General features: G+C 40.3%; 1 protein-coding gene across 1 annotated transcript; it reads left to right on the top strand.

The window, feature by feature from the left end:
* Positions 1–429: 429 nt before the first annotated feature.
* lix1l (limb and CNS expressed 1 like) lies at positions 430–24129 on the top strand. Its single transcript, XM_057828510.1, has 6 exons — positions 430–975; positions 9101–9264; positions 9353–9493; positions 15454–15549; positions 15627–15704; positions 21928–24129. The coding sequence occupies exons 1-6, from the start codon at positions 603–605 to the stop codon at positions 22177–22179; spliced, it is 1104 nt and encodes a 367-aa protein (XP_057684493.1). The 5' UTR covers positions 430–602; the 3' UTR covers positions 22180–24129.
* The last annotated feature ends 1020 nt before the right edge of the window (positions 24130–25149 follow it).

Raw genomic sequence — 25149 nt, 5'->3', positions numbered from 1 at the left:
TTTTCCATCACGATGCTGGTGGTCCAGAGTTTTTAAAGTTGGCAAACCATTATCTTAATCTTTCATTGCCAGGTTGGGATAAGCGTGTTAAGTTAAACATGATGCATTGTGTGGAGTTGTGGTTGTGAAGGAGGCACATTTGTAGTCCAGACTGGAAGCAGGAACAAGAGGAGGCTCAAATTTCTTGGCCTAATATTTCTGACTTTCCAGGGATGCATTCAAGTCATATAATAAAATCGGATATATGAAAATTCGCTGGTCAGCTTAGGTTTTTTTTTTCAATAGAAGATACAAATGCATATAACACCGTATACGATTTGTGATATTTACTTTTGTTGAGTGAAATCTTGTACAAAACAGCTCGCGTGTTATGTTTTATTTTATGATAGTTGTGTATTTTACGAGATGTCACTGAAGGCAACCCATCTAACAGTCCAGGCAGGCAGGATGCAGACCAGAACAACAGAGAAGTACAGTTCGGGTCTCCAAGCGCATAAAACCCAGCTAAATTCCTTTTAGTATTTTTTGTTTTTGTTTTGTTTTTTAACCCAAAACCCACCGTCTGCTCATTTGGTCCCCGCTCGTTCGGCGCGGTTCGGACGATGGAATCTCACCTTCTCCCTATCCATATCCGCCCTCAGCGGCTCCAACCGGGAATCGGATTCGGTTCGGGGTCAAACGTCGGCGGGACGCTCCGCTCCTTCTCCTCCGCCTCGTCGTCTCTTCGCCCCGGGGTGACGGTGCCCATCCCTCCGCTGTTGCCCTCGCCACCGTCGCTGGCCGCCTGCTCGGGGCCTCCGCCGCCACCGCCACCGCTACAGCTCCATAGCCTGTACGGGGGAGGCGGCGGAGTAGGAACCGGCCTGGGGCTCCCCGCCGCTGGCCACGCCAACCCAGGGAACCCGGCGGTGCTGAAGGAGGCGGTGGAGGCTGTGGTCCGTAGTTTTGCCAAACACACGCAAGGCTACGGTAGAGGTGAGCACTCGTAACACAATTTTAAGGTCTAAAAAAACTTGTAACATGTTTGTGTCATGTTTCACTGTCACTGAGCCCCCTCAGTCATAATGGATTGGACATCTATCGCCGTCAATGGCAGTCAATTGATAACAAAATCACCACTGAATCTCAGTAACCATAAATCCAAATGATAAAAGTGTACTTAAAAAATGTATTTTCTGATGTTTCTAAATAATGTAATATACAGTAACACTACAACTGGATTATACTTTTAAAAATGATATGAAGTGCTTTGAATAAATCATATTTCTAATTGCAGTGCAGGGAAACCCCCCGTTTTTCAATGTGTTTTTTCACTCAACTGTGTTGTTCTAGTCTAAAACAGTGGTCCCCAACCACCGGGCCACGGACTGGTACCAGTCCTTGGTGGAGTGGGAATCTTTTGGCACCTAACGATTCAATTATGATTTGGATTCAGAGGCTGCGATTAGATTATAAATCAATTATTGATGTTATCACCCCCCCCCCCCCCCCCCGCGCTTTTAATGTTTTGTACGTTAGTTTCAAAATTGTTAAAAAATCCTCTCAGGCTCAACCTAACTAATATTTCAGTATCATGGTAACAGTTTAAAACAATAAAAAAAACCTCAAGTCCCATTCTGTATCAGCAGCTTTAAACTACATTCAATTCATTTAATGATGTCAATCAACCGTTAAAGTTGTTAAAATTCTCCCGTTATTCCGTAATTTCCCTTCTGTCGACTTTTGACATGTCAAAGTTTTAAAACTGTTTCATCATTTAAAGATGGATTCAAGTCAAGATTTTGCTGATTTAGGAGTATTTCTAGATAAAAAGTTAATTAGGTTCGCTATAACAGAGCCTTCTGGAGAAGTCTACTGCTTTAAGATGGCTGTTGTTAACAACGCGGCAACTACTAAACGGTAAGTCTGTCAATTGCATCTAGTTCTTTTTACATGTTCTACCGGCGCCGTCGTGGTCGTATGTTTGTAGCAACTAGCAACTGGGCGTTGTTTGAAGCAGCGGTCGCCCGCAGTCAGGTATTATTGTTTATTGTTTTTTTTTTTATCTAGCGGCATGAGTTGAACATATTTACTCGCGGTCTGTTTTTCATTGCGTCCCGAAGACTGCACTGACTATGTTTTATGTCTGCTTTACCTGGTATAATTCAATAATTGGAATTTGGATTTTTGTGAATAGTTCTCAAATCTTCCACGGCTGAATCGCGAATAATCTTAGAATCGGAAATTTCGCACGCCTCTAGTCCTTGGCGCATTTGCTACCGGGCCTCAGAGAAATAATTTATTAACGACTGCAATCTGGCCTGTGGCTCTTGACACATCAATATCCCTTTGTACTCTAGAGATTAATCCGAGTAAAGATTTGTATAGGTCGCCATTTAGTGGTTGGCCACAATTACAAGGGTGTTTGCATAACTATGGCAGCCCAGTGCCAGTCAATGTAAACAGTAACTTTAGCTGCTGTTGGCTGTGTGCTGGGGGCGGCGACGTCTTTGGACAGCTTTTTTTAACGGGGAAAAGGCCTCCTGCTGAGCCAGACGAGGAGCCAACAACCATGTCCGTTCGTTTTTAGCTTCGACGTGTTATTTAATATTTACTGTAATTATCTGCCACACAGTGGAAAAAAAGGCCCACATTACACCAGTCCGTGGTGCAAAAAAGGTTGGGGACCACTTGTCTAAATAAAGATAATCCAATAATTATTCAGGTAGCCAGAGGTAGAGTCTAAATTGTAGGATAGATCTTGTATGTTAATATAATTTGTTCTAAAATGATAATTTATTAATTTTAGATTTTCGTTTCACGAAAAGAAAAAAAAACCTTGAAAAGTAAAAATAATTCAAATTCATTCTCTGATCTTTTTCCTTGACTTCTGATTTCTAAACAAGTTATTCATTCATCAATTATAAGTCTTGTATCGGAGTACAGTACTTCATATGTGTACTTACTAAATTGAATATTCACATCTCCACCTTAATTAAAACAATTTTTGGCAACTTTCACTTTTATGTCACTTCATTTCCTAAAAAAACAAACAAAAAACTAATACTTTTACGCCAAAACCTTTACTCTAACCAGCTTCATTCCTCGAAACTATCAAATCTGAAGTACCGTAATACTGTAGTCCCTATGATGGCCAATTCATTAATAATATCAGAAAACCAGTACAGCAAATGTCAGGCAAAGTAAACAAGTAATTTTAAAATGACAGCATTATTCTAATTTAATGCCTTCACTTCCTCATGAAAAATAAATCCTTTTTTTCCCTACATTCCAACTTTGCTCATTTCAAGTCCATTTTTAAGTCAGTGTAACATGTGTTCCAATTCATTATAGGATTAGCTACTAAACCTTAAGCAGGGATTACATTAAAGATCAATAAGCTTCTACAGTCTTTTAGAACAACACACAACCAACCACCCGTGAATCAAAATTGATGCTCCTACAAAATAAGTCATGATTTTTAAAAATTTAAAATAGCTGTATCTTAGTCATATTCTTGTGTTTTTTTCAGATGCGTGATTGATGTATCCAGTGATTGTAAACAAATGGAATGCTTCAGCTACTAAATAAGGGAAAAGTCCTCTTCGACAGCCATCTAGTTATTACTAGGGTTGTTCCGATCATGTTTTTTTGCTCCCGATCCGATCCCGATCGTTTTAGTTTGATTATCTGCCGATCCCGATATTTCCTGATCCGATTGCTTTTTTTTGCTCCCGATTCAATTCCAATCATTCCCGATCATTTTTCCCGATCATACACATTTTGGCAATGCATTAAGAAAAAAATGAATAAAACTCGGACGAATATATTCACTCAACATACAGTACATAAGTACTGTATTTGTTTATTATGACAATAAATCCTCAAGATGGCATTTACATTATTAACATTCTTTCTGTAAGAGGGATCCACGGATAGAAAGACTTGTGACTTTGTATATTGTGACTAAATATTGCCATCTAGTGTATTTGTTGAGCTTTCAGTAAATGATACTTTAGCCATGCCCAAATGCATGATGGGAAGTGGAACCATGACTGTGCGTAGTGCTACTAATTGATATATCTTCTCTGCGTTGGGAAATAACATACCCTGCTTCCCCACAATGCTTCCCATGATATTTCTAATCACAGGGAGAGGGATTGTAAGGCTTTAGCCAATTAAAAAAGGCTCCAAAAGCTGCCAAAATTCACTCTACTCATTTTACGCTGCCTTTTATCTCTCGATATAGGTAAGACGGCGCCATTACAGGTTGAGCGCGACAATGCGTGCGTGGGTCGTGCAGCGCATGCATTAATTGCGTTAAATATTTTAACGTGATACATTTTTTAAAAAATTAATTACCGCTGTTGTCGGGATAAATTTGATAACCCTACCTTAAGCCTAAACTAAAGACTCTGGATGAGTGTAACATATTATGTTTGTAAAGTTAAATACAATTAGAAAACGATTTAATATAAAATATACAGTATATATATTAAAAAAAGGCATAGACGATATTTTTTTGCCGATTCCGATACTTTGAAAATGACGTGATCATCCCGATCGATCGGGTCCGACATCTCTCGTTATTACCACCTAAAAAATATAGTCAGTGTTAAGGGGCTTTTGCCCAAACAAGACATGGAAAAATGAACTGTACTATTGTAATGGTATATTTACAGGTCTTAAAGTGATCTTCGATCTTTAAGACAAGTAATGTTAGTATGACTTAGAATAATTTGATATTAAAACCCCTCTTAATGTTTTCGTTTTAACAAAGTTTGTCAAATTATTTTAAGTGATAGGTCGCCATTCTTGTTACGTCGCAGTGCCTGACGTCACTTGGCCCGTTGCCGAACTTTCAGCGTGTCACTCTTAGCTACCCCAACATGTCGGTTCTGCCCGTCCAATTTGAACCAGATCGGAAAAGTAAAGAGCAGGACAGCACTGTCGGTCGTTCACAAGACGAGCAGCAAAGGCTAAATGAGAGCAGGAAATACAGTACCTGATAAGACGAGTTGGGAAAAACTGGTGATGTACTCGCGGCAAGTGCGTCTCAATGACAATGGAGCTAAAGAGTGTATGCTGTTGAGAACACCGGTTTATGTTCCTCAAGGTAAGCTATTGCGTTTTCAAACTTATCCCAGTATAATTATGTAGATTTTTAGCATCCAGAGCTGTCGTGTGCTAACTGTCCTCATTAAATTCGTCATCTGACGGGAACAAATCCTGGAATCGAGTGTAATCCATGTCTTGTACATTTTAACGCGTGGTAGGTAGGATACGTGAATAAAAGTACCAAAAGGGGGAGAAGCTTCCATTTATGCAAATTTATTCACAAAAAATAATATTTCCACCTTGACCACTCGTCACTCGGGAGCTCAGCGGTACACACACACACGAGTTCCCAGACGAATTCCAACATAAAAGTAACGTCCATGTCAGAGTCAGTGTCGTCACTGTAGCGTGCCATAGTGCTTTAATTATTTGGAATAATTTGGGGAAAACTCCCACGAAGAATATTCAACAAAAAAGATAACAATAGCAATCCAAATCTGCGTTTTTTCACTCACTCGAAGATCCAGGAATTAGACCGATCCCATTGAAACTTTGCAGCCGCGATCAGGCTGTCGAATCCACAAAATAGACTGATCCGAAAAGCCGCTGTGGGACCGTCAAATCCAGAAAATAAATAGACATAGTCAAAACCAATATTGCAGCCGCGGTGGGGCCGAAGGATCCAGAAAATAGACGGATCCCTTACTAGACTAAGGATCCAGGAAAAATGTTCGTGCGCCAGTTGTAACGCGTGGTAGGTAGGATACATGCATACAGGGACCAAAAAGGGGGAGAAGCTTCCACTTATGCACATTTATTCACAAAAAATAATAATTCCACCTTGACCACTCACGTTACTCCCCTTGTTTCAATTTGACTGGAAATTGCATCCAAAAGCAGCACATCGTGGCATTTTACTTTGCGAGTTTAGGCAGCAATACGCAATTGTTGTATACGACACACATTTGGAAAGATCCCCTTTACGTCTTTACTGCGAGCCCACAAAACATGGCGCCAACTATCGGTCAAAATGTGTTCTAAATATTAAAAAATATTGCCATTGATTTAACATTTTATGTGTTTCTAACAATATATTTTAGTACAATAGAACAATTGTGGTTTATTAGAGCCTACATGTATTTAAAGTAGAGGATCACTTTAACAAAAAAATCAATCAGGAAGCTGCAGCGAATACAGAACGCTGCTGCCAGAGTCCTTGCAAATACAGTGGTAGCTCTACTTACGAAATTAACTGCTTATGGTAGTAGTCGTGTGAACTGTTTTCCGTAAGAAGAGACGCGTTTTCCATTTACATGCCCTAATCAGTTCCAAGTACTACTGAAACGTCACATTGAATTTCATAATCTAGGTTCAACTGGAATAAAACAACAGACAAACATATTTGAATCATTCCATATACCTAATCTAGCTGTAAATACCTATGAAGGAATCTGACCTTTTAGCCAGATTGCCGGAATCACGCCAGCCAAACCGCTGGACCTGCGGTGGCGCAGCTCCAATGACTTGGGCCGGCGAAACCCCGACAACCCGGCCAAAAGGCCAAACTCTGCGCTTTCACCTTAGTCTTAACCCCTTGTACTGACTCCATTTTGAAAGCTGGAAAAAGACTTCGAAACACAAGTTGACAATTTATTCAGGTCGACAGCGATCAAACGGCAAGGCAAAACAGCAACAGACACAGGCCAGTTGTGGACACTCCACAGAAGTTTTGGCAAAATATTTTGTGGACTGATGAAACCAAAGTTGAATGTTTGGGAGTAACACACAACATCATATGTGGAGGAAAAATGGAACAGCTCACCAATATCAACACCTCATCCCCACCATGAATTTGCTGCCTCCGGGATTGGACAACTTCCAATCATTAAAGGAAGAATAAATTAAAAAGCTTATCAGGATGTTTTGCAGGAAAACCTGAAGCCATCTGTCAGACAGTTGAAGTTAAAAAGAGGATGGATGCTGCAACAAGACAATGATCCAAAACACAGAAGTAAATCAACTTCAGAATAGTCTTAAAAGAACAAAATACACGTTCTGGATTGGCCAAGTCAAAGTCCAGACTTGAACCCCATTGAGATGCTGTGGCATGACCTAAAGACAGCTATCCATGCCAGACATCCCAAGAATCTGAGGCTAGGTTCATATTACAGGTCTTAATGCACGAATCCGATTTTTTCGTGTTTTTCCGACTCGAGTCAGGCATTAACTTGACGGTCTGGAAGGGACAAGTCGCATAGAAGTGGACCATTTCAAATCCGATCTGAGTCATTTTCGTATGTGGTTCAAATCCGATCTGGGCCACATTTTTTCAGAACGTGACTGGCGGTCCGAACTGTCAAGACTCCCAAATCGGAATTCATGCAGCAATTACATCAGCAAACAGCAAGAGGCACGGAGGACGGCAGCCATGTAGGCATTAGCGCCTAGCTTGAACTCTGCTTTAAAGCACGAAGCGGGCTTGACCACTCATAAAAAATAAAATGAAGAATAAGCCTTACAATTTTCGATTTTCATTCTGCGCACCGAATGAGCAATAATTCATTACTGCACTCATGGCCGAGTCGGGGCAAACTGACGCACCCACGTCATTTCACGCACACACGTCAAGGCTCGTGTGTGCGTGTATGCGTTCTATCAGTCCATTTAAACTTTGAATATAAGACTAAACGGGGATTATTAATGTCTGTTATTTGTGTCCTCTTTTTGGAAATCAAAATATGATCACTCTGGAATGACATACAGCTAGCATGTGTAATTTGTTTTGATGATTCTGCGCATGCGGGTCTCTTTGCTGAGCGGATCTCGGACTCCGAATTAGTGCGCATGCGTGATACTTGAACGGTCTCAATGGACAAAGGCAGTCTGAACGGGCACGCCAAAAAAACAGATATGGCAAAAAATCGGATTTGTGCGTTAAGACCTGTGGTATGAACCTAGCCTGAGTGAACTCCAGCAGTTTTTTTTTAGAAGAATGGGCCAAGATTAGTCCTGATCGATGTGCCAGACTGATCTGCAGCGACAGGAAGCGTCTGGCAGAAGTTATTGCTGCCAAAGGGGCGGGGGAGGGGGGTCAAAAAAATATTAAATATGATGGTTCACATACTTATTTTCCCCCCTTCTGTCATTGTTTGCATACTATCCTCATTAAAATATGAAAACCTATAAATGTTTTGGTGGTTTTAGTTAAAGCAGACACTGTTTTTACATCTGTGTGATTTTGACAAACATCACATTTGATGGTGATTTTATGCAGAAATGTGAGAAATTCCAAAAGGTTCTGATACTTCTCCATACCACTGTATTAACAGTTTTTCTGATATCTATAGCCTAAAAAACACAACATAACAGGCTAAGTGGGGGAAAAAAACATAGAATTCACACTTGAGTATAAATCGCAGGCACAGCCAAACTATAAATAAAAAAAAAAAAAAAACAGTGCGATTTATAGTTTGGAAAATATGGTACTTCAGACTTCAAGTCATACGTCTTTGCTTTTCATTCATTTTTTTGTTTTATTTCTATTTCCTGTTTTAATTGTTTGTATTTTAACTTTCTCGATGATTTAATGTGATTTTTAATGTATCATTTTATTGGTGTTTTTGGATTCTAACCTGACGTCAAGCATTTTGAATTACCTTGTGTTGAATTGTGCTACACAAATACATTTGCCTTGCCTTGCCTTGCTTTAGTGACAACGTGATTTACAGTGCGAATCTTCCCCATTGCACATAGCCAAATGCGGGATCCAAAAAGAAACCAACCGCCCCCTCTGGCACTGCACCGCCGAGGCAACATTTATCATTTTTGACAGCACTATCATATCATCCTGCTTGACCCACCCCAAAAATATTCATGACTGCCTTTTTTTGCTGACTTTTGCATACTTTTATGATAATCTGGAGATGTGCCTTCCTGCACCACACCGTGATTTACAAGTATATAGGATTGGATCACCGAGTTCAAATAGATTGGACGTTTTTGGCCGTCAATGGCAGTGAAAGAAATCAATCCGCTCATGAAGCTTTTGTCTTGTTGAATGTAGTGAACGTGGTGGAGGCCTTGCAAGAGTTCTGGCAGATGAAGCTGAGCCGCGGAGCCGACCTGCGCAACGGTGCGTTGGTGGTCTACGAGATGGTGGCGGCTAGCAGCCCCCCGTACGTCTGCTACGTGAGCCTCCCTGGGGGGAGCTGCTTCGGAAGTTTCCAAGTATGGAGTTTTTGCTTCGCTCACCTCTTTCATGTGCGTACACTTGTAAATTCCTCTCGGTTATTTTTATTTATTTATGTTTTTACAGTTCTGTCCCACCAAGGCCGAGGCTCGACGCAGCGCCGCCAAGATCGCCCTCATGAACTCAGTTTTTAACGAACACCCGTCCCGTCGGATCACTGACGACTTTATCGAGAAGAGCGTGAGCGAGGCTTTGGCTTCTTTTAATGTAAGTCGATTGACGGGATAAGCAAGTCCTTTTGTAACATCAGGTTTCAATGCTATAGAGCAGTGCTTGTCAATTATTTTCTGTTACGCCCCCCCAAGCAAGACGTAAATGTTTCGCGCCCCCCCAAACTCTCTGCCGCCACTGTAAATAGTATTATTCGTCTATAAATTACTATTATAAATACGCATCTGCCTAACATTGTGTCCTTTTTTTCTAATAAAGAAAAAAAGTAACAGATCAACTTATAATAAAGTATAACTTTATTAACATTGTTTTGTTTGTAACAGAGAAGACTTGACGTGCATCAATTTGCCTGAATTTAAAAAAAAAAGTCATATTCAAACTGTAAAAATACACTCAAGGTATTTTTGGCCGTTTGATACAGAAAAATAAAATGTAATAAAATCCGTAAATAATAACAAATTCAAATTGATTAGAAACATTTACTCATGAGGACAATATGCCAAAAAATTTGACCGAAAAAACCAAAAATGAATAAAGGAAAAAAAAGAGTGTCCTTGGACAGAAGGACAGTTTTTTTTTTTTTTGCTGCTCACACTCAGTATTACCTCATTTGCAATGGTGTGGAGTCATTTTGCAATGAGCATGCTAACAATGCTCACTGGTTTACTGATATAACACTGACAAAGCAGGACTATTGTTGGCAATATTCGGCACGTTTTCGCTGAAAAACAATCAAGCGGCTTATCAATGAGATTGGGGTCGAATGTCTTTAAGTGGCATCTTAATTGATTTGGCTTCTGGCAGTCCGCTATAATTATTTTCAGACACAGTAAACAGTAGTCTTTCCTCATCACCCCACTGTATTAAAAGTCAAAGCTAAAAGGCAAACGGCACGAAAAAAGCGCATTCTCGGCGGCCGAGGTAGAACCGTAGGTGAGGGCGGTCGTCGTGACGATCCCAAGCCGAAAATGGCACTTCTCGGGTGGCGACGTGAGAACCGGACAAGACAGTGGGTCGCTGCGTGAGTGAGTCCGGTCGGAAAACGGCTTTCGAAAACGGCGGCGGCGCACTGCTCTTCATATCTGTTTTCTGTGTGCTGAGTGCTCTTCCTTAGTTCAAAAATACTGCACGCACTCTGAAAATGAGAGCGCCACTGCCACCCACTGAGTGGATGTGCAAGTACACTTTATTCCAGTCCGGCAAAAAAAAAGAAAAAAAGCATGTTCCCCGAGGACACATGCGCCCCCCCTGGCATCGCTCTGCGCCCCCCCAGGGAGGCGCGCCCCACTATTTGAGAAGTACTGCTATAGAGATAGACGTCCAATCATGTGAGAGTTTTTATTCTTCTGCTGCGAATTTATGTTTATCACTAGTAGACGTTGAATCCATTTGAACTGAGAGGGTTGGCAGCGAATGAACGAAAGTTCATTCGCTGCCAACCCTCTCAGTTCTAATGGATTTGACGTCTATCGCAGCCAATGAGTTGACCATAGTGCAGGGCAATATGCTAGTGCTAGTGTACAACAATTATTCGCGGGTCCCTCAAGACGATTGATTGGTGTAGTGCTGCAACGATTAATCCATTAACGTGAGTAATTCGATTCGAAAAAAGCTTCAAATCAAATTTTGCTGCTTCGAGGATTCGTTTAATTAGAGTGATCAGGGTTTCCCCCATGATTTTTTGAAACTGTGGTTTTGTCGGACAGCCTCACCATGTCGTGCCACGGCGAATTTTTTTTTCATGTTTTTTTCCTCCAAGAAGAACCATAACAAAGATATACTGGACTGTCTCAGAAAATTAGAATACACAATATTCTAATTTTCTGAGACAGTCCTGTACATTAATCCACCATTTAAAGCAGGGGTGTCCAAACTTTTTGCAAAGGGGACCAGATTTGGCGTGGTAAAAATGTGGGGGGCCGACCTTGGCTGACGTCCTTTACATAGAACAATATACAGGACTGTCTCAGAAAATTAGAATATTGTGTATTCTAATTTTCTGAGACAGTCCAGTATGTATTTGAAATATGTCATTAGCCATGCTAATGTCGTAGCTCTCAGCTATGGTACATGTACGTAAACGCTGATTACAGCCACGTTACCCTACTCAAATATACAACTTTTTTTCTCGTAGCAATAGTAAGACTTGCATCTTGTAGTGACCCAGGGGTCGGCAACCCAAAATGTTGAAAGAGCCATATTTGACCCAAAAAAACAAACTGATACAGTATGTCTGGAGCCGCAAAAAAATAAAAGCCTTGTATAAGTCGTATAATGAAAGCAACACAAGTTGTATGTATCGATATTAGCTATATTAGCCTACATCAAAATCACTTAGTTGGCTACAAATACATAATTAGCCTTAATGAGAGTCATTTTTTGAGTGTCCCAGAGCTCGCGAAACTTGGGGAAAAAAGCGCATTTATTAAAGTTTCGTCAGCCATGATTGCGTATATCCGTCTGCCGAAACAGCCTGATAGCACAGATATAATAAGTACGCCTGGCACTCGTTGTCAAAGTTAGCGTGGCGGTGCTCAGGAAATAGAGCAAAGCTCTATTTTGGGCCCCGCCTCTCGGCGCAAATTCATTCAAACTTGGCCTTCCGTTCAAGACGGCCTTCCTCCGCTCACTTTTGCCGAAAAGTCCGATCCAAACTACTGTAAGGCCCCGGATACGGGGGAGAAGGAGAGGAGTTGGTATTGGCCAACCCACTTTATTGTGGTAACAATAATAAAGAAACATGCTACTGCTATCTCTTGCTATCTCGCCTGTTGACTCCCATTTTTCCTACTCGCTTCTAAGCCTGTCGCAATATGCAATAATTCCATTTATCGCGCGGTATATAGAAATAAAGACGGTAATTTTCGTGCTGCGATTTATCGCCTCGCGTGCACGTGCGCGCGTTTGTCACGTGCGTGTGTGGCAGACGTGCTTGACAGCGCTGTTTCAAGTTCAGCTTCCTTGTGCCACTCTGTTTTATTGACTTCTGGGTATGTTCGTTTTATACATTTGAGTTTGAGTGACCGTCATTTAATGGATGGAGGCAGGGCCGAGTGCACTGTCGGCGCACAGCAATGAGCGAGCGGAATGAGGAAGAGGACGAACCAGTCTGCAAAATGTTTTTGGAGGTTGTTTCAGCAAAGACGGCCAACAGAATAAATCTAAATGCTCATTTGAAACACTGTTATCCTCTCCAGTTTTCACTGCTTAGTAAGAAAGCTGCATTGCAACAATCGGAGCCTCCTCGTCATGTTAATTGACAATTAGAGGTATTCGCTTGATGTGAGAAATACAGACGACACCGCGCAAAATAGCGTTCCCTGACGGAAAGTGAAGTCCGCTACATTGCTGAAGAAATGAGAACGTTTTAACTCTGTTAAATGATATTTGATACCTTTGGGAGCCAAATTTTTGTTACTGCTACTTAATTAGTCTATTTTTCGTTGTTGTTGTTGAAGTGCAATTACTGTGACTGCAACTTTATACCTACAGTGCTGCTCAAAAGTTTGTGAACCCCCTCAACATTTTGGAATTTTCATATTATTTCAACCTGATTTCCTAATCAATCAATTCAGTAGTTTTTTTTTGTTTTTTTAACAGTTGTGTTGTCCAGACTAAATTAAAAAGAGTTTTCATCAACTGATGTAGGTGCAAAATTGAACTGTTTGGTCACAACCAAAACCGCCATGTCTGGCGAAAAGTCAACACTGCATACCACCAAAAGAACCTTCTCCCAACAGTGAAGCATGGAGGTGGGAATGTCAAGATCTGGGCTTGCTTTTCATCCTCAGGACCTGGACAACTCCACATAGTCCAGGGAATCATGAATTCTGAGGAATATTGTCAAATCCTAGAACATAACCTGACGCCATCTGTTTTGAAGTTAAAGCTTGGCAGAAGGTGGATCATGCAACATGATAATGATCCAAAGCATTCCAGCAATACAACCAAGGAATGGCTGAAAAAGAAGAAGATTCGTGTTCTGGACTGGCCCAGTCAAAGTCCTGATCTAAATCCCATTGAAATGCTGTGGCGGGACCTGAAGCGAGCAGTTCATGCCAGACGCCCATCAAACCTCTCTCAACTGACTGCGTTCTGCAAGGAAGAATGGGCAAAAATCCCCCAAAGTAGATGTGAGAGGCTGATTAGTCACTACAGAAACCGTTTGGTTGAGGTAATCTCTGCAAAAGGAGGCGCAATATCCTATTAACTGACGGGGTTCACATACTTTTGCACACATGATATCTGAGTTTTTCTTAAATCAACCACTTTTGTTAAATAAAGAATGACAATATAACTATTTCTTTTGTTTCAGTCCATTATTTGGAATGTCAGTATTGTGGATTTGGGTATAACTTAACATTTAATAAGGTTATTTTAGTTTTTTTTACAAAAAATCTGACCATCGCTGTGGGGTTCACAAACTTTCGAGCAGCACTGTATATGCCTAAATGCTTCAGTTATTAAGTGCAATTTTATTTTTTCTTGAAAAAAGACATTTAATATGTGTTTCTGTGCGGTATTAGTATTGTTGTCTTTTACTTGAAAGAGGCATGGTCTATTGTTTTTAGTTGTGATTTCTTAAAAGGTATTTTTTGATTTAAAAGTAAACATATATTGCGTTTAAATGGGTCTACTTGATCTATTAATATATACTGTATTCTCACTGTGTTATTGTAAATTGGTTAAAAGGGGACGGGACTTGATAAGCATATGCTTCTCTCGTCAGCCCTTGTCTTTTCTTCGTGTTTTTCGGGTTGCTCATATCACATCTTGCAACTGTCAATGATACCGATGATGATGATGACAATAAATAAAAATAAACGCTCAAAAAAAAAATTTTGGGGGGGGGGGGGGGCGCAATAATATCACATATCGCAATAATTTATTAGATAATTTATCGCCCACTAAAATTTGTTATCGCGACAGGCCTATTCGCATCCCCCTGCGTCACAGCTCCCCAGTATGATCGTCTCTTAAGGGGGCCGCGCTAGTTACGGACATTACAATATACAATAAATAGGTTGCAGCTAAACTCTTCACACTCGGCTGCCGCCAGTTTGAAGCGGCTTTAAAAAAAAAAAAAGAATTATAATAATTACAAAAAAATCTCATTTGCAATGTGTGGCGGCTTTTATTTTGGTGTGGCGGTGCGCCACAATCTCTTGTATGTAGGGGAATGCCTGGTGATCTTGTAATGGTTTGTTTTGAAAGAGTTGCATTTAGTTTTATTGATCTGGGTGGATACACTGCCCTGTTGTAGCAACAGTGAATATGCCATAACTCCTCTATAGCCCCTTTCACACTCTCCAAAACACCGGGAATATCGCAGGATTTAACCGTGCAGCAGTTGTATGTGAAAACAATTTCCTGGGTCGACTGACACGGAGATTACACGGACATTTCACGGGTTGCGTCTTAGTATAATGTCCAGAACTTTCCCGGGAAGCAGCGTGCGTGAAAGCAGTCGCTAATGACGTAAATATCATGGCGGGCTGATCGTCACTTCCTCTCTCTTCGCAGTAAGACTAAAGCGGAAAACAAACATCAACATAGCAAGCTGGAAACACAGCTGACATTTTTACCGATAAAGTCTCTCGGTAAATTGGGAGACAGTAATGTAGTGTGTTGAAAGTGTGCCGTAAAATGCGGACCGGATTTTAGGGAAACTGAAGCAAAAACTGGAATGGATTATGTAAATTGATGCGCTGGAAAACCCGGGCCGGACTTTTTTAAAAAACTGGATCGGAAGTCTGGAATGGAATTTTTCCGTGTCGGCCGATCCGGCCCGGGCCCAGGTGAGGTTGCACCCCTAGCACCGGCCCAAGTTCCGCCCCTGGTACTGCGTATCTTATGGAGGTAAAACAAATCATTCGCAGTACAAAAAAAAACTTGGAATTAACTCATGAGATCAATTTATCATGCATGCCTAGCTAGAACAGCTGAAATAAGGTTTAGCTGTTCTGTACATCCCAATAATAGTGCTATTCTCACAGGGAAACAGGGAAGAGGCTGACAATCCCAACACGGGAATCGGAGCATTCCGTTTCATGCTGGAATCCAACAAAGGAAAATCAATGCTTGAATTTCAGGTTCGTGACCGAACCGACAAGGACTCCTTGTTCACTTGCTGATTTGTTCCTAATCAAGGCAGCTGTGTATCTTTCAGGAGCTAATGACAGTTTTCCAGCTCCTCCACTGGAACGGAAGCCTGAAAGCCATGAGGGAACGCCAGTGTTCACGTCAGGTAGCTCCAAAGCCCAGATGCTTTCAATTGTCAGCGTGTAACGGCGCATTTGCGGCTTTGAGGGTTTCTCCCACACGATTACATCGCTTCTCACATGACACTTCACGGTCGATTGGGGTTGGAAAATCAGAGCTAGGAAGTAGGAAAATGAAAAACGTTTTTGCACGAGGATCTTTTTTTTTGTTTTAACCTGATTCTGATCCTCTGAAAATGACGGCATCCGGACCGAACACGTGATCGGGGTGATCCCTTGTATTTAACTTTTTTTTTTTGCATCTAGACTGTTTTACATTCAAATCTATAGAAATTCCTGGATTTCTGCATTTATTTACAAGAGTTTTCAACTTAAAAGGTTTTTAGTTTTTTGATGGCCGCTATGTTGGATTTTGTATCCATATACAATAGCGTAACTTTACATTCAAATAATCAGGTAGTATTTGGCACACTGCCCGTTTTTTTTTTTTTTTTGGCAAGAAACTAGTAATTTAGACATTTGTTCATCCATACAAAATTTTTTTGGCTTTAACGTTTTTTATTTTATGTAATATATCAATCTAAAAACGACGAGGGCCAGATAGCCGGCAAGACGGGCTGAGACAATAGTAAAATTGGAATTCAACCTAAATAAGTTGTGATTGTATATAGAAAAATGATACATTTGCTTTTTTTTTTTTTTTTTTTGTAAAATTAAGATGATTCTGCATTTTTTCCTCAAGTATTAAGTTTCTGATTTGAAAATTGAGTGATTTTTTTTCACTGTTGAAAACTTATGTCAAAATTGCACGAAATATAAATGTTAAATATAGACATTGATCCTGAAAATATAGATGATTATCTCTGCGTTTGGTGATTTTTGTGCATCTAGCCTAAAATCTGAGAATTTTATAGCCATTTTAAGTTAAGTTATATAAAAAATAACTGATCAGGATTTTATCATGGAACGACTTTGAATTTTTTTATGCCACTGCTCATGGAGACTTACCTGTATATAAGTATTTGCCTAAGGGTGGTGCCTGTTTTGGTTTTAGGTCGCTAGCGGCTTTGGTTTTGAAAATATTTTAATTTTAAGTTTTTGAAAATAGGCCCCCTACGGAGCGGCCCCACGCCTCATTTCCCGCTAACTAATAGTGAAGTCTATGGCACGGCTAATTTATATGTTCTCAGACTTCTGTCTCAATCTGCATATGCAATATTTGCACAGTTAAACTAGCATTTTTGCACTGTTAAATCAATATCTATGCACAAACCATCATTTGCACTATCATATCCAGTCAGACATCCACCTCCTATTCTGAGTACTGTAAATTGTCATATATGCACTGTTATATTACCAGCTTCTACTAGTCACTTATTCACTTTGCTCCCAATCTGTGTACACTAGGCCTGCACAATATATTGTTTGAACATCGCCATTGCGATGTGCGCATGCACAATCATCTCATCGCACATGTGATTGCAGCAAATCTACAGAGACATGGCATCCTGGATCATCCTCATTATTCACAGATGAGCCCCTTAGCCTGGATTATTGCACAATATTATATCAATACAATGTAGTCATGGTGAATTAACCAAAGTCTTTCCAAACAGAGCTATTCAAGTCATCTGGTGAAAATTCTTCTACAGTGGTATGAAAAAGTATCTGAACCTTTTGGAATATCTCATATTTCTGCATAAAATCACCATCAAATGTGATCTGATCTTTGTCAAAATCACACAGTTGAAAATACGGTGTCTACTTTAAATTAAACCACCCAAACATTTATAAGTTTTCATATTTTAATGAGGATGGCATGCAAACAATGACAGAAGGGGGGGAAATAAGTAAGTGAACCCTCTGCCTAAGGAGACTTAAAGAGCAATTGAAACCAATTTTTAACAAACATTTTAGGTCAGGTGTGTGTCCAATCACTAATGAGTGGTTTAAGCTGCCCTACCCACTATAAAACACACACCTGGTAAGAATTGTGTTGATGAGAAGCATTGTCTGATGTGCATCGTGGCTTGGTCAAAGGAGCTGTCTGAAGACCTGCGATCAAGGATTGTTGATTTGTATAAAGCTAGGAAAGATACAAAACCATCTCTAAAAGTCTGGATGTTCATCAATCGACAGTCAGAGAAGTTGTCTACAAATGGAGGGAGTTTGGCATTGTTGCTTTTCTCCAAAGGAGTGGCTGTCCACCAAAGATGACGCCAAGAGTTTGGCGTGAGAGGTAAAAAAGAACCTGTTTTCCGAAATTTCCAGGTTCGCGGTGAATCAGTAACAGGCACACTTTTGCTCAATAGACAATGTTTATTGATTGGAAAATGCAGAGTAAATGAGATTTATTGATTACAATCCCACAAGAGCAAGCAACAAGCATCAAAAACAAGCATAACAAGGGTAACGATGACGCTAGATTTGAGTTTGTCAATCCCAGAATCCCCGCGCTACGTTACAGCACAACCAGGTGTCCCTTAGCAATGAAAATCGCTTACCGTGACAAATGAGTGGGAGCCAATGCTCCGGTAAGGCGGCGAAAGAACAAAGCCAGGCGATCCGTACGTGACCCGCTGGCGCACTTCCTTCGCCGCCTTACCAGAGCGTTGGCTCCCGCTCATTTGTCACGGTAAGCGATTTTCATTGCTAAGGGACACCTGGTTGTGCTGTAACGTAGCGCGAACCTGGAAATTTCGGAAAACAGAACCTTAGCTAAAGACTTACAGAAATACGGGGACAGTCCAATATCTCTGTGCACACATCAACTATATGTAAAACTATTGCCAACAATGGTGTTCATGGGAGGACTCCACGGAGGAAGCCACTGCTGTCTAAAAAAAAACATTGTTGCTCGTTTAGTGTTTGCAAAAAGGCACTTGGACACTCCACAGACGTTTTGGCAAAATATGTTGTGGACTGATGAAACCAATGTTGAGTTGTTTGGGAGTAACACACAACATCATGTGTGGAGGAAAAATGGAACAGCTCACCAACATCAACACCTCATCCCCACGAGAAGCATGGTGGAGGTAGCGTCATGATTTGGGGCTGACTAGCTACCTCAGGGCCTGGACAACTTGCAATCATTAATGGAAGAATGGATTCAAAGGTTTATCAGGATGTTTTGCAGGAAAACGTGAGGCCGTCTGTCAAACAGTTGAAGCTAAAAAGAGGATGGATGCTATAACAAAACATTTATCCAAAACACATTAGTAAATCAACTTCAGAATGCTTTTAGAAGAATAAAATACACGTTCTGGAGTGGCCAAGTCAAAGACTGATCTGCAGCGACAGGTAGCGTCTGGTTGAAGTTAATGCTGCCAAGGGGGGTGGGCACAATATATAAAATGTGATGGTTCACTTACTTATTTTTCCCCCTTCTGTCATTGTTTGCTTACTTCCCTCATTAAAATATGAAAACCTATAAATGTATGGGTGGTTTTAGTTAAAGCAGACACTGTTTTTTCATCTGTGTGATTTTGATAAAGATCAGATCACATTTCATGGTGATTTTATGCAGAAATGTGGGAAATTCCAAAAGGTTCAGATACTTTTTCATACCACCGTAGTTTTAATGTTGCAATCAGGGGTCGCGTTAACCGAATATTTTCCGTCGTTGACCGGTTTTTTAAAACGGTGACGGAAAAAAACTGAAGTCCGTCCGTCATTTTGACAGGTTGCAATTCACACCCCAGACCACAGGGTGGCAAGTGAGCATATTAATTAGCTATTGTCTCTCTTAATGCATGACGTCGTTGGCTATTCTGTTAGAATGTTGTAGCGTCACCGGGGTCTGGCGGCGGCACCGTGATTGACACATCAACGCGAGATTCTTATTGGTGCACCCAGTGTGCCAGGTAAGATGCATTTAATATATATTTAAAAGATTTGGGGCTGACAACCACAATTAAGATCATTGTGTCACGTTGGTGATTTGGGTCTATATAGTTGCCTCTTTTTCTTTGGGGGCGTAGGCGCACTATCCTATTCCCCTCACTATCCACTCGCGGGGGCCTGCGCTTGTCATTGACGTTCCTTATTCTCGCTATATGAATATACAACTTTAGCATTTGTTAATAATACGCTCTGTGTGTAGTATCATCCATCGATTTTCCTTTTTAAATGAGCACTTTTAAGCGAACGCAAGAAGTAACAACGGGAACATTTTTAAACAGGCATTTCACGGGAGAGCATTTCGACTCTTCGGCCAATCACGGGAGAGTATTTCGACTCTTCGGCCAATCATATAGCGAGAGCGAGTGGATAGTAAGGAGAGTAAAAAGAGGGAGAAAAATACCACAACTTCCGTGTCTAATTTTTCGCCGCCAAGCAAGCGTTACAATATTAATTAAAAATGAATGAAAACTAAATACTATTGAATATGTCATCATTATCATTTTAGAAATTTAAGTGACGGGTAAAAATAGATCATGACCGGATTTTTATGACCCTGTCAGTCAAAATGACAGACAACGAAAATGTCTAGCGCAACCTCTGATTGCAATATATATTAGGGATGTCCCGATCCAGGTTTTTGCACTTCCGATCCGATACCGATATTGTTTTGCACTTCCGATCCGATACCGATACTGGCCGATACCAATACCGGCCTCTCTGAGCATGCATTAAAGTTTAAAGTTATTTAGCCTCCTTACTTAGTTGTTAGACTCATGTTGAAAAGGGTTTTAGTAGTCTTGATAACAACTTGCCAGCTGAATTAGGTGAGTTGGAATAACACATAATGGTTGGTAACAAGAAACTGACCTTTTTATGAAATGATTAAACACAAAACATTATAAATAACAAACAGAAATGACATATTCAGACAGTAAAACATGCTAATAATGTAAACTCTCTTAAAAAAGCAAAACACACAAACAACCTCAAACTATTAACTATTACACACTCCCTTTGATTTGCTTGCTCAGCCCGGAAAAACACAAAATTTTATGTTTTGTTTGTAGGCACGAGCCCATAAAAAACAAAATTTTATGCGTTATTTATGAGGACTCAGGAGCGATGCGTGGTTACGTTTTGTGTGATCACGTTTGGTGACACCAGTGCATATATGCATAATGATAACAAATTATAGCCTGTCTTTTGTAACAAATTCTCCCAGTTAAACAAGACTGTAAGATGGATATTCAATAAACATTTATATATTTTATATTTGCATGTGTGTTCTAACAGGTGGATAGCGGATTTGACATTTATTTTAATCTCCTCGAGTTGGCAGAAAAAAAACGCAAGTTTTCTCAATGTTTAAATACTCTACATATTTTTATCATTATAAATGCATTTACACAGCAAAATAACGCTGGAAAAGTACATACATACATACATCGTTTTAGTATAAATATATGAATATATATTTTTTGAAAAAAGTCTGCCCGATGCGTCTAAATCCCACTTTACTCGTGGCTCATCATCCAGAATGATTCCTTCGGCAAGGACTCTTCCCTGGGCTTTGGGACTGTCAAGTGCCAGTTTGTTACGCATAGCAAAAGTTTCTGCCAGTGTTCGTTGCGTATGACCTTTATTTCTGTCTTCGGTTTTCTCCTGACACTCCTCATATACTCCTCATACTCCTTGTATTGTTTGTGGTGGTATTTCGATAAATGCTTGATTAGTTTGGTTGTATTAACACTTCTTACAGCTTTACCACCACGCTTGACTTTATTGTGGCATATGTTGCACTCTGCCTCTTCGTCTTTGTCGTCCTTTAAAGTGAAATAATCCCACACAGCTGACATTTTTACCGATAGCCTCTCAGTCAATTGGAAGACGGTAATGTAGTGTGTTGAAGGTGTGCGTAAAATGCGGACCGGATTTTAGGGAAACCGAAGCAAAAACTGGAATGAATTATGTAAGTCGGTGCACTGGAAAACCCGGACCGGACTTTCAAAAAAAAAAACTGGATCGGAAGTCCGGATCGGAATTTTTCCGTGTCGGCCGAACCGATACCGATACGCATTTTTTTGCCCATATCGGCGTCCGATCCGATCCAGATATCGGATCGGGACATCTCTAATATATATAGTTTTTTCCAATATCGTTCAGCCTTAGTGCGGACTCTAAACTGTGTTTTTGTATTAGCGCACATTATTGCGAAGCTTTAAATCTCGTACTCTGTAAAATGACATTAAAGGCTTTCTATTCTATTCTATTCTATTCTATTCTATTCTATTCTATTCTATTCTATTCTATTCTATTCTATTCTATTCTATTCCCTCCATGCCACAGGAAGTGCTAGCCCACTACTCTCACCGGGCGTTGGACGACGACATGCGAACGCAAATGGCGGCCGACTGGGTGAACCGTGAGCAGAGCGTGGCCAGCACCGTCTCTCAGGAGCTGGCGGCCACTGAGCGCGAGCTGGAGGAGGCGCGGCTTGCCGGACGCGAGCTACGCTTCTACAAGGAAAAGAAGGACATCCTCATGTTAGCCGTGGGCCAGCTGAGCGCCGCCAACGCCGCCACTCTGCCCTCGCACTAAAAGAGGTCTCGGGTAACACAAGATTATTGCAAAAGCACATCCAGCCGTGAAACGAGCCATAAGTAATAGCTTGTTGCCTTTTGGTGCCTAACAGTGTTTTTGTCAAATTGGCCAACCAGCTGGCTGGAGTTGACAAATTTTGCCTTTTCTCATACTTTTGCCTTTCATTGGTGAATGTAAAATGCAATTCAAAACATGTTGGCGAGTCATCGTTTGGGAGAGGGTACGGATTATTCAGAAAAAAAAAAAAGTTAGCAGTTTGTCTCAAGTGAAAGTAGAGTTCAAAACCAAAAACAAAAGTAAAAATTGAATTCCATTCAGTAGACTAATATGAAATATTTTTTAAAATGAGGCTCAACTCACTTCATTGTAGTTTCTTGCCACCTTGATGGCTCACGAAGCACTACTTATGTCTGAAAGAAGCTACTTAAACCCAGTTTTTTAAAAATTCTAAGATACAGCAAGATGACTGTAAAGCACCACTTTTGTCCAAATGAAGCTCCTCAACTCTCCAACAAAGTTCCTTCAAACCAAGATGCCACAAGATGGCTGCAAAGCACTAGATTTCAAATGTTTGTAATGATGCTCAACTCACTTCAACATAGTTTCAAGGCACGTAGCATGCTTATAAAGCACTACTTTTGTCTAAATGAAGTTCTTCATCGCTCCAACATAGTTCCTTAGCACCAAGATAGTACAAAAACGATGAATTGGTCATTTTAAAAAGACCACTAATAGGTGAATCCTGGTGAAACGTAATTAACTCTTTGACTGCCATTGATGATAGGTGCGAGAGACCCAGTCAAAATGAATTGGACGTCTATCGTCGTCCATGCTACTAAGACATAATCCATTACTTTGAAATTGATTTTGCCTTTTTTTTTTTTTTTTTTACAGTACTAATTTTTATTTTGGTCTACACTCCACTGTTACCTCCGTAAAGTTGGGCCTCCATCAGACGCAAATTGATATAAAAATAATGTAGTTTGTGCTACGTTTGTGCTTGCTTGTGCCGTAAAGTTTGAGTTTGTACTGCTATCGTTTTTTAAGATAGTTACAATTCTCTTCTAGGCCAATCTTAGGTCAACCAGCCCCCCATTTTGATTAAAAATGGCTTAAAATGGTGTAAATCGTTATGCTTAGTTTGTGCTGTAAAAAGTTTTGTTTGTGCTGCTATAGTTTTAAAGATATTGTGATATTAATTTCGAGTGATGATGTCAATCGCAGCCCCTCCATCGCGGTTCACCAACTCGCTCATTAATGGAGGGGTGTTCTAACAACCACCGCAAACGTAGCACGAACGAATGGCACCCCTACTGGTCCATTTTGCAGTAAATGGGGGGCTGCAAGTGACGTCATCGCTCAAAATTAATTTCTCATTATCTATACGGGTGTAACGGTACATGTATTTGTATTGAACCATTTCGGTAAGGGGTGCTCGGTTCGGAATGGAGGCGTACTGAACGAGTTTCTGACTTAATGTAACCCTTTCTTTTCGAGGCTGTGAGTCGATCGGGTTACAGTTTCTTTGTGCAGATTATATTTATTCCGTCTTCTTTACTATGATGAGGACCAACATGGTAGGACAGTACAACCCAGAAACGTCAACAGCGCGACAACGTGGCCGCCGTGAGAACGCAGTGAAACGCGGGCGTTAAAGTCAATCAGCGTGTTAGACGCATCCCAGAAGTGGCTCAACGTGACGCACGCGAAAAGAACGGCAGAGTTTATTATTTGTTGCGAGACGCGGCCCTCCTGCGTCAGTACTACTAGCTAGGATCGGGCAGACCGGAAGTCACTCATGTAAAAATACGGTGGATCCGGTCGATTTTCAAACTAATATGCAATCGTAAACCACTTTTGAGTCCATCAGATCTCTTGAATGGTAGATCGGGGCACAGTTGACTTGTCTTTGTTGATTTACTGCTGTCTTCTCTGCTATAATAATAACCAACACGGCCCTGTGTTCAATACAAAACCCTCCTACCACAACAAAACAAGTAGCAACTAATATTCACATAGGAACTAAAGTTATACAACATAAAATATAAAATATAAATGAATACTACATCACATTTGTAAAATTTAAACACATAATGAAATAAATAATAGCCCATTTAAATAAAATAAATTGAAATGAGCTGAAACACCTGTAATTAAATAATAAGAATAATACACAGATCCTGCTTACACAATTAAATTAATTAATTTCTGTGTGGCGCTTTAACCTGAGAAAATCCACCAATAAAGCTTTTGAAAACCGTGAGAAAAAAACCATAAGAACCATAAGAAAAAAAAAGATTCATTGAGGCATTTCATTTGTAAAATACATGTTAAAATCTTTGTCATTGGGATTGCTTTTCTCTTTAGCACAGGACTTCTTTTTTCTTCTTTCTTTCAGAAAGAAAGCTGACCAATACGCAGGGTCTGAAAGGCAAATTGTTGTTGGATTATTATCTTTGAATACCCGCTACTTTTTGAGCAGAATTCTAGCTTTGTATAGGCTAATGTTCCTATTGTCGAAAGCACAGAAGTGTGTAATAAACAACTAGCACATATATATTTTGCATTTTGTTTTCTTACTGTACCGAAAATGAACCTCAAGTGACCTCAAAACCGAGGTACGTACCGAACCGAGATTTTTTTGGACCGTTACACCCCTAATTATCTACAGTATAAAATTATAGCAGCACAAACGAAATTTATTACTGCACAAACGCAGCAAAATCGAATGGCACAATTTAGGGTCCATTTTGCAATAAATGGGGGGCTGCGTAACGTCATCCCTCGAAATTAAAATCTCGATGTCTCAAAAACGATAGCAGCACAAACAAAACTTTTTACAGCACAAACAAGAACAAGTGTAGCACAAATGATTGACATTTTTATATACACTGCTGGCCAAAAGTATATGCACCCCTGCAGTTCTATCAGATAATGCTCATTTTCTCCAGAAAATGATTGCAATTG

Source organism: Corythoichthys intestinalis, chromosome 22 (assembly GCF_030265065.1).
Source record: "Corythoichthys intestinalis isolate RoL2023-P3 chromosome 22, ASM3026506v1, whole genome shotgun sequence".
In the NCBI taxonomy this organism is placed as follows: Eukaryota; Metazoa; Chordata; class Actinopteri; order Syngnathiformes; family Syngnathidae; genus Corythoichthys; species Corythoichthys intestinalis.
This window is presented reverse-complemented; position numbering and strand designations above follow the sequence as displayed.